The sequence below is a fragment of the Lipotes vexillifer genome, unplaced genomic scaffold, assembly GCF_000442215.2.
Source record: "Lipotes vexillifer unplaced genomic scaffold, Lipotes_vexillifer_v1.1 scaffold1098, whole genome shotgun sequence".
NCBI classification, from domain to species: Eukaryota; Metazoa; Chordata; class Mammalia; order Artiodactyla; family Lipotidae; genus Lipotes; species Lipotes vexillifer.
The window spans coordinates 754,703-764,666 of record NW_006798559.1 but is presented as its reverse complement, the minus strand read 5'-3'; the positions used below and the strand labels follow the sequence as shown (position 1 = coordinate 764,666).

The 9,964-nt window shown below is 41.0% G+C and overlaps 1 protein-coding gene across 1 annotated transcript in view; it reads left to right on the top strand.

Annotated features, from left to right (window-relative positions):
• DNAH6 (dynein axonemal heavy chain 6) overlaps positions 1-9,964 on the top strand; it is a 302,264-nt gene that overhangs the window by 216,880 nt on the left and 75,420 nt on the right. Inside the window, 1 exon segment of the mRNA XM_007470601.1 lies at positions 712-891. Coding sequence (XP_007470663.1) covers positions 712-891 — 180 coding nt within the window.

The following is a 9,964-nucleotide window of genomic DNA, read 5'->3' as shown; positions in this document are numbered from 1 at the left end:
AGGGAAAGACAGAGAGACTGAGGGAGACAGAGAAAAGTATCTTGGAAAGCCCACTGGCCAGAAGGCTCCCCAGAACCACAAACCCAAAAGACAGAAAACCAAAAGAACAGCAACACACCTTGTAAACGTCTCCAACTTACTTACATGCTAAAACCCTTCACAAACGACAGCTTCTACCCCTGAGTTTCCCTGTCTACACCTGAGATGCCAGGAAAAGAGAGAGAACGTTAGACTTGCTTGTTATTCGAGAGTGGGATGTGGTACCACTTCCTTCCAGCCTCTCTCCACCTGCCTCTTGTGGGCAGTTTCATGGGTGTCCCTTCTCCCATCATACCTCCTTTTATTACGGGAGCCCAGAATCATTGGAGGACTGCTCACAAGGAAACTGGGGAGCAACTGGGTGTTAGAGTTTCCATGTCAGAAGTTACCCAGGTTCCAGGCTCAGAGAAGTTCTGCTCCACTTCTTCCTAGGCTCCTTGTGTTGCCTATTTCCATTTGCCCATCCCTAAATCTGCCTGGAAAGGAGGTCAGCTCAGCCAGAAGAAGGTCATAGAGTCCTGAGACTCAGTCATCTGTCTAGGGGTCCCCTTATTATAATCACAAATTCATCATCTCCTTCTTTCCTTCCTAAACCTAACTGGATATGTTCCAAAAATCCCACCATTTTTTGGAAACAGATCCTTAAGAACTTGTTTTCTTGTGTTTATTCAGATCACTTCCGGTGCCATTAAAATCAGGCTGAAGGAAGCAGAGTCCACTGAACAGATGATAAACGTTGCTCGTGAGAAGTATCGTCCAGTGGCCACTCAAGGCTCTGCTATGTACTTTGTTATTGCGAGCCTCTCGGAAATAGATCCTATGTATCAGTACTCACTAAAGTATTTTAAACAGGTAAGTGTGTTGTTGCTGTTGTTAGTGAAATTTATCACTGGCTTCTCTTTAAACCCTGTTGAGTTACTTCCTGCCTCAGGCAAATCATGAGTTTAGTTATTGGATAAAATCCTCCAAGAGTTTGAGTTCAGACTATGGTTTAAGCACAGCCCTTAAAGACTCAGGTGCCCGGTATGCACAGAACAATCCACAGAGGATGAAAAGAAAGCTTCTTTGCAAGTTTCATTTTTTCTCTTGGCTTCTCAACTAACAGCTTGCTTGTTTTCCTTCTTACCTGCTTTTCTTTTCTTTAAAGAGTCCCAACTCCATTCTATTTCTCTATACTTTCTCTCCAGTAATACAGCTTCCTTTCCATTGTTAGAGTTTTCTGTGTTGCATCCCAAGTCTCAGATAGCTCTGACCTTATGCAGATTGGTTTCTGTATCTTTTTTTTTCCAGAACTTTTTTATAAAACTGGCTCTCCTCCCAACCCCTGAGTTTTATTTACAGGAGTTTTACTTGCCTTGTCCCCTTTCCTGTGTTCCTTTCCTACTTTCACCATGTAACTGGGAGAATTCCTTTGTTTATTTATGGTTTCTCCACTTGGTCCCCTATTCACAGTTGAATTTTCTCTGATGTCCCGTGAGTAGGATATTTTCAACTCTCATCCTCTTTTTTAATTGTTTTTCCATATCCCTTTTTTTTTAACACCTTTATTGAAGTATAATTGCTTTACCATGGTGTGTTAGTTGCTGCTTTATAACAAAGTGAGTCAGCTATACATATACATATATCCCCATATCTCCTCCCTCTTGTGTCTCCCTCCCACCCTCCCTATCCCACCCCTCTAGGTGGTCACAAAGCACCGAGCTGATCTCCCTGTGCTATGCGGCTGCTTCCCACTAGCTATCTATTTTACATTTGGTAGTGTATATATGTCCATGCCACTCTCTGACTTCGTCCCAGCTTACACTTGCCCCTCCCCATGTTCTCAAGCCCACTCTCTACGTCTGCGTCTTTATTCCTGTCCTGCCCCTAGGTGCCTCAGAACCTTTTGATTTTATTTTATTTTACTTTTAGATTCTATATATATGTGTTAGCATATGGTATTTGTTTTTCTCTTTTTGACTTACTTCACTCTGTAGGACAGACTCTAGGTCCATCTACCTCACTATAAATAACTCAATTTCGCTTCTTTTTATGGCTGAGTAATATTCCATTGTATATATGTGCCACATCTTCTTTATCCATTCATCTGTTGATGGACACTTAGGTTGCTTCCATGTCCTGGCTATTGTAAATAGAGCGGCAGTGAACATTGTGGTACATGACTCTTTTTGAATTATGGTTTTCTCAGGGTATATGCCCAGTAGTGGCATTGCTGGGTCATATGGTAGTTCTATTTGTAGATTTTTAAGGAACCTCCATACTGTTCTCCATAGTGGTTGTATCAATTTACATTCCCACCAACAGTGCAAGAGGGTTCACTTTCCTCCACACCCTCTCCAGCAATTATTGTTTGTAGATTTTTTTGATGATGGCCATTCTGACCAGTGTGAGGTGATACCACACTGTAGTTTTGATTTGCATTTCTCTAATGATTACTGATGTTGAGCATCCTTTCATGTGTTTCTTAGCAATCTGTGTATCTTCTTTGGAGAAATGTCTATTTAGGTCTTCTGCCCATTTTTGGATTGGGTTGTTTGCTTTTTTTGATATTGGGCTTCATGAGTTGCTTGTATGTTTTGGAGATTAATCCTTTGTCAGTTGCTTCATTTGCAAATATTTTCTCCCATTCTGAGGGTTGTCTTTTGGTCTTGTTTATGGTTTCCTTTGTTGTGCAAAAGCTTTGAAGTTTCATTAGGTCCCATTTGTTTATTTTTGTTTTTATTTCCATTTCTCTAGGCGGTGGGTCAAAAAGGATCCTCCTGTGGTTTATGTCATAGAGTGTTCTTCCTATGTTTTCCTGTAAGAGTTTTATAGTGTCTGACCTTACATTTAGATCCTTAATCCATTTTGAGTTTATTTTTGTGTATGGTGTTAGGGAGTGTTCTAATTTCATTCTTTTACATGTAGCTATCCAGTTTTCCCAGCACCGCTTATTGAAGAGGCTGTCTTTTCTCCATTGTATATTCTTGCCTCCTTTATCAAAAATAAGGTGACCATATGTGTGTGGGTTTATCTCTGAGCTTTCTACCCTGTTCCATTGATCTATATTTCTGTTTTTGTGCCAGTACCATACTGTCTTGATTACTGTAACTTTGTAGTATAGTCTGAAGTCCAGGAGCCTGATTCCTCCAGCTCCATTTTTCTTTCTCAACATTGCTTTGGCTATTTGGGGTCTTTTGTGTTTCCATACAAATTGTGAAATTTTTTGTTCTAGTTCTGTGAAAAATGCCAGTGGTAGTTTGATAGGGATTGCATTGAATCTGTACATTGCTTTTGGTAGTATAGTCATTTTCACAATGTTGATTCTTACAATCCAAGAACATGGTATATCTCTCCATCTGTTTGTATTATCTTTAATTCCTTTCATCAGTGTCTTGGTTTTCTGCATACAGGTCTTTTGTCTCCTAAGGTAGGTTTATTCCTAGGTATTTTATTCTTTTTGTTGCAGTGGTAAATGGGAGTATTTCCTTAATTTCTCTTTCAGATTTTTCATCATTAGTGTATAGGAATGCAAGAGATTTCTGTGCATTAGTTTTGTATCCTTCTACTTTACCAAATGCATTGATTAGCTCTGGTAGATTCCTGGTCCCATCTTTAGGATTCTCTATGTATAGTATCATGTCAACTGCAAACAGTGACAGCTTTACTTCTTCTTTTCTGGTTTGGATTCCTTTTATTTCTTTTTCTTCTCTGATTTCCGTGGCTAAAATTTCCAAAACTATGTTGAATAAGAGTGGTGAGAGTGGGCAACCTTGTCTTGTTCCTGATCTTAGAGGAAATCGTTTCAGTTTTTCACATTGAGAATGATGTTGGCTGTGGGTTTGTCACATATGGCCTTTATTATGTTGACATAAGTTCCCTCTTTGCCTACTTTCTGGAGGGTTTTTATCATAAATAGGTGTTGAATTTTGTTGAAAGCTTCTTCTGCATCTATTGAGATGATCATATGGTTTTTCTCCTTCAATTTGTTAATATGGTGTATCACACTGATTGCTTTACATATATTGAAGAATCCTTGCATTCCTGGGATAAACCCCACTTGATCAAGGTGTATGACCCTTTTAGTGTGCTGTTGGATTCTGTTTGCTAGTATTTTGTTGAGGATTTTTACATCTATGTTCATCAGTGATATTGACCTGTAGTTTAATTTCTTTGTGACATCTTTGTCTGGGTTTAGTATCAGGGTGATGGTGGCCTTGTAGAATGAGTTTGGGAGTGTTCCTTCCTCTGCTATATTTTGAAAGAGTTTGAGAAGGATAGGTGTTACCTTTTCTCTAAATGTTTGATAGAATTCGCCTGTGAAGCCATCTGGTCCTGGGCTTTTGCTTGTTGGAAGATTTTTAACCACAGTCTCAATTTCAGTGCTTGTGATTGGTTTGTTTATATTTTCTATTTCTTCCTGGTTCAGTCTCGGAAGGTTGTGCTTTTCTAAGAATTTGTCCATTTCTTCCAGGATGTCCATTTTATGGCATATAGTTGCTTGTAGTAATCTCTCATGATCCTTTGTATTTCTTCGGTGTTAGTTGTTACTTCTCCTTTTTCATTTCTAATTCTGTTGTTTTGAGTCTTCTCCCGTTTTTTCTTGATGAGTCTCGTTAATGGTTTATCAAGTTTCTTTATGTTCTCAAAGAACCAGCTTTTAATTTTATTGATCTTTGCTATTGTTTCCTTCATTTCTTTTTCATTTATTTCTGATCTGATCTTTATGATTTCTTTCCTTCTGCTAACGTTGGGGTTTTTTTGTTCCTCTTTCTCTAATTGCTTTAGGTGTAAGTTTAGGTTGTTTATTTGAGATGTTTCTTGTTTCCTGAGCTAGGCTTGTATTGCTATAAACTTCCCTCTTAGAACAGCTTTTGCTGCATCCCATAGGTTTTATGTCATTTTGTTTTCATTGTCATTTGTTTTTAGGTATTTTTTGATTTCCTCTTTCATTTCTTCAGTGATCTCTTGGTTATTAAGTAGTGCATTGTTTAGCTTCCATGTGTTTGTATTCTTTACAGATTTTTTTCCTGTAATTGATATCTAGTCTCATAGCATTATTGTCAAACAAGGTACTTGATACGCTTTCAATTTTCTTAAATTTACCAAGGCTTGATTTGTGACCCAAGATATGATCGATCCTGGAGAATGTTCCATGAGCACTTGAGAAGAAAGTGTATTCTGTTGTTTTTGGATGGAATGTCCTATAAACGTCAATTAAATCCATCTTGTTCAATGTATCATTTAAAGCTTGTGTTTCCTTATTTATTTTCATTTTGGATGATCTGTCCATTGGTGAAAGTGGTGTGTTAAAGTCCCCTACTATGATTGTGTTACTGTTGATTTCCCCTTTTATGGCTGTTAACACTTGCCTTTTGTATTGAGGTGCTCCTATGTTGGGTGCATAAATATTTACAATTGTTATGTATTCTTCTTGGATCGATCCCTTGATCATTATGTAGTGTCCTTCCCTGTCTCACGTAATAGTCTTTATTTTAAAGTCTATTTTGCCTGATATGAGAATTGCTACTCCAGCTTTCTTTTGAGTTCCCTTTGCATGGAATATCTTTTTCCATTCCCTCACTTTCAGTCTGTATGTGTCCCTAGGTCTGAAGTGGACCTCTTGTAGACAGCATATATACAGGTCTTGTTTTTGTACCCATTCATCCAGTCTATATCTTTTGGTTGGAGCATTTAATCCACTTAATTTTAAGGTATTTATTGAAATGTATGTTCCTTTTACCATTTTCTTAATTGTTTTGGGTTTGTTATTGTAGGTCTTTTCCTTCTCTTGTGTTTCCTGCCTAGAGAAGTTCCTTTAGCATTTGTTGTAAAGCTGGTTTTGTGGTGCTGAATTCTCTTAGCTTTTGCTTGTCTGTAAAGGCTTTAATTTCTCCATCGAATCAGAATGAGCTCCTTGCTGCGTAGAGTAATCTTGGTTGTAGGTTTTTCCCTTTCATCATTTTAAATATGTCCTGCCACTCCCTGCTGACTTGCAGACTTTCTCCTGAAAGATCAGCTGTTAATAACCTTGTATGTTATTTGTTGCTTTTCCCTTGCTGCTTTTAATATTTTTTTCTTCGTATTTAATTTTTCATAATTTGATTAATATGTGTCTTGGCATGTTTCTCCTTGGATTTATCCTGTATGGAACTCTCTGTGCCTTGTGGACTTGATTGACTATTTCTTTTCCCATATTAGGGAAGTTTTCAACTATAATCTCTTCAAATATTTTCTCAGTCCCTTTCTTTTTCTCTTCTTCTTCTGAAACCCCTATAATTCGAATGTTTCTGTGTTTAATGTTGTCCCAAAGGTCTCTAAGACTGTCCTCAATTCTTTTCATTCTTTTTTCTTTATTCTGCTCTGTGGTAGTTATTTCCACTATTTTATCTTCCAGGTCATTTATCCATTCTTCTGCCTTAGTTATTCTGCTATTGATTCCTTCTAGAGGATTTTTAATTTCATTTATTATGTTGTTCATCATTCTTTGTTTGCTCTTTAGTTCTTCTAGGTCCTTCTTAAACTTTTCTTGTATTTTCTCCATTCTATTTCCAAGATTTTGGATCATCTTTACTATCATTACTCTGAATTCTTTTTCAGGTAGACTGCCTCTTTCCTCTTCATTTGTTTGGTCTGGTGGGTTTTTACCTTGCTTCTTCATCTGCTGTGTGTTTCTCTAAATTCCAGTTTTGCTTAACTTACTGTGTTTGGGGGTGGGGGGGGGTCTCCTTTTTGCAGGCAGCATGTTTGTAGTTCCTGTTGTTTATGGTGTCTGCCACCAGTGGCTAATGTTGGTTCAGTGCGATGTGTAGGCTTCCTGGTGGAGGGTATTGGTGCCTGTGTTCTGGTGGATGAGGCTCAATCTTGTCTTTGTGGTGGGCAGAACCATGTCCGGTGGTGTGTTTTGGGGTGTCTGTGACCTTATTATGATTTTAGACAGCCTCTCTGCTAATGGGTGGGGTTGTGTTCCTGTCTTGCTAGTTGTTTGGCATAGGGTTTCCTGCACTGTAGCTTGCTGGTTGTTGAGTGGAGCTGGGTCTTAGTCTTGAGATGGTGATCTCTGGGAGATCTTTCGCCATTTGATATTATGTGGAACCAGGAGGTCTCTGGAGCAGCCACACGGCTCAGAAGAAATGGGAGACAAAAAGAAAGAAAGAAAAAATAAAATAAAATAAAGTTATTAAAATAAAAAATAAAATTTTTAAAAATTATTAAAAATAAAAAATTTTTTAAGTAATAGAAAAAAGAAAAAGAATGAAAGAAGAGAGCAACCAAACCAAACAACGAATCCACCAGTGATAACAAGAGCTAAAAACTATACTAAAAAACAAAACGGACAGACAGAACCCTAGGACAAATGGTAAAAGCAAAGCTAAACAGGCAAAATCACACAAAGAAGCATACACATACACACTCACAAAAAGAGAAAAAGGAAATATATATATTTATATAAAAAAATAGAAGAGAGCAACCAAATCAGTAAACAAACCTACCAATGATAATAAACTCTAAATACTAAACTAAAATAAACATAAAACCAGAAAGAAGTTGTTGCAGAAAGAAAACCCCAAGTCTACAGGTGCTCCCAAATTCCACCACCTCAATTTGGGATGATTCATTGTCTATTCAGGTATGCCAGAGATGCAGAGTACATCAAGTTGATTGTGGACATTTAATCCGTGGCTCCTGAGGCTGCTAGGAGAGATTTCCCTTTCTATTCTTTTTTCTCACAGTTCCTGGGGTTCAGCTTTGGATTTGACCCTGCCTCTGTGTGTAGGTCGCCTGAGGGCGTCTGTTCCCTGCCCAGACAGGACGGGGTTAAAGGAGCAGCTGATTAGGGGGCTCTGGCTAACTCAAGCTGGGGGGAGGGAGGGGTATGGGATGCGGGCGAGCCTGTGGCGGCAGCAGCCAGCATGACGTTACAACAGCCTGAGGCATGCCATATGTTCACCTGGGGGAGTTGTCCCTGCATCACGGGACCCTGGCAGTGACGGGCTGCACAGGCTCCCGGGAGGGTAGGTGTGGATAGTGACCTGTGCTTGCACACAGGCTTCTTGGTGGCTGCAGCAGCAGCCTTAGTGTTTCATGCCTTCCTCTGGGGTCCACGCTGATAGGCGCAGCTTGCGCCCGTCTCTGGAGCTCATTTAGGCAGTGCTCCAAATCCCCTCTCCTTGCACACCCAGAAACAATGGTCTTTTGCCTCTTAGGCAGGTCCAGACTTTTTCCCGGACTCCCTCCTGGCTAGCTGTGGTGCACAAGCTCCCTTCAGGCTGTGTTCACGCAGCCAAACCCAGTCCTCTCCCTGGGATCTGAACTCTGAAGCTAGAGCCTCAGCTCCCAGCCCCCACCCATCCCAGTGGGTGAGCAGACAAGCCTCTCAGGCTGGTGAGGGCTGGTTGGCACTGATCCTCTGTGCAGGAATATTCTCCGATTTTCCCTCTGCACCCCTGTTGCTGTGCTCTCCTCTGTGGCTCCGAATCTTCACCCCCGCACACTCTCCATCTCCGCCAGTGAAGGGTCTTCCCAGTGTGTGGAAACTTTTCCTCCTTCACAGCTCCCTCCCCGAGGTGCAGGTCCCGTCCCTATTCTTTTGTCTCTGTTTTTTCTTTGTTCTTTTGTCCTACCCAGGTACATGGGGAGTTTCTCACCTTTTGGTAAGTCTGAGGTCTTCTGCCAGCGTTCAGTAGATGTTCTGTAGGAGATGTTCCACATGTAGATGTATTTCTGATGTATTTGTGGGCAGGAAGGTGATCTCCACGTCTTACTCCTCCGCCATCTTGAAGGTCTCCCTGCTCCCATCCTCTTTTAGGCAGCATTCTAGTATCTCCTAAAAGCAAATTCAATGTCACAAAACTTTGGCAAGCAATGTCAGTTTACCCAAAGATTTCCAGGGGATTCAGAGAGTTTGCATCACTCATCACACAGCAAAATGTATCAAGCATCCACAGGGGTCCCCTCTGTTCACCTCTGGAGTTTCTCTCAGCCCATCCCCCCCACGGCCTCTCTGACTGTTTCCCATCTACCAGCTCCCATTCCCCTCTTGTCTGTATTGTTCCCTTTTCTGTGCAGAGCAGTTTAGCTCATTCTGGCTTCTTTAATCTTTATGTGCTCACACTCATAAAACAATTCAAAGGAGTCTCCATACACACCACTCACAGTAAAACAGTAATAATAGATCCTCTTCCCCTGCCACACATCTTTACTTCCTGCTACATGCCCTTATACCAGTAGTCAGTGCTGGCTCTCACTCCAGAGGCCAGGCCAGCCCAAACCTCATGTTTTTAAAACACTGCTCTGTACTCAGGGGATCCAAAATGGATTTTCACAGACATTGCCCATCAAACACAGTTCAGGTTCCAAAGCCACATCCAACCTGTTCCTGTTCTGTCTCTAGAGCCACATTTCCCACTAGTCCTCTGCCAGCAGCCAAATGGATCCGTTCACATTCCCTGGACTCCCCAGATGCTTCTGTGTTTATGACCCTCTCTGTTTAGAATGCCCTCCCTCCCAGATTAAGTGCCACCTTCTCATTAAGTGAAGCCTGTGGATAAGGCTGCAGTCTTCTGGGGCTGGATGTCCAAAATGGTCACTTACATAGCTGGGATGTCAACTCCTACAGTCACCTCTCCATGTGGCTTGGGTGCTCACAACAGGGCTGCCCCAAGAGGGCAGCTCCCAAAAGCAAATGTTCTAAGAAGCCAAGGTGGAAGCTACAAGGCCTCTTCTGACCTAGCTTTGGATGTCAGGCAGCAACACTTGTGCTATAGTCTCTTGGTCAATGGAGTCACTAAAGCTAGCCCAGATTCGAGAGGAGGGCATTTAGATTCCACTTCTCCATGGAAGGAGTAGCAAACAATTTGCAGCAGTCTTTCTCCAACACATGTGAATGCCTCATGTGGAACTTCCACCACTCTGCCTGGGGCGGTGGGCTCTTCTCTCCTGCTGA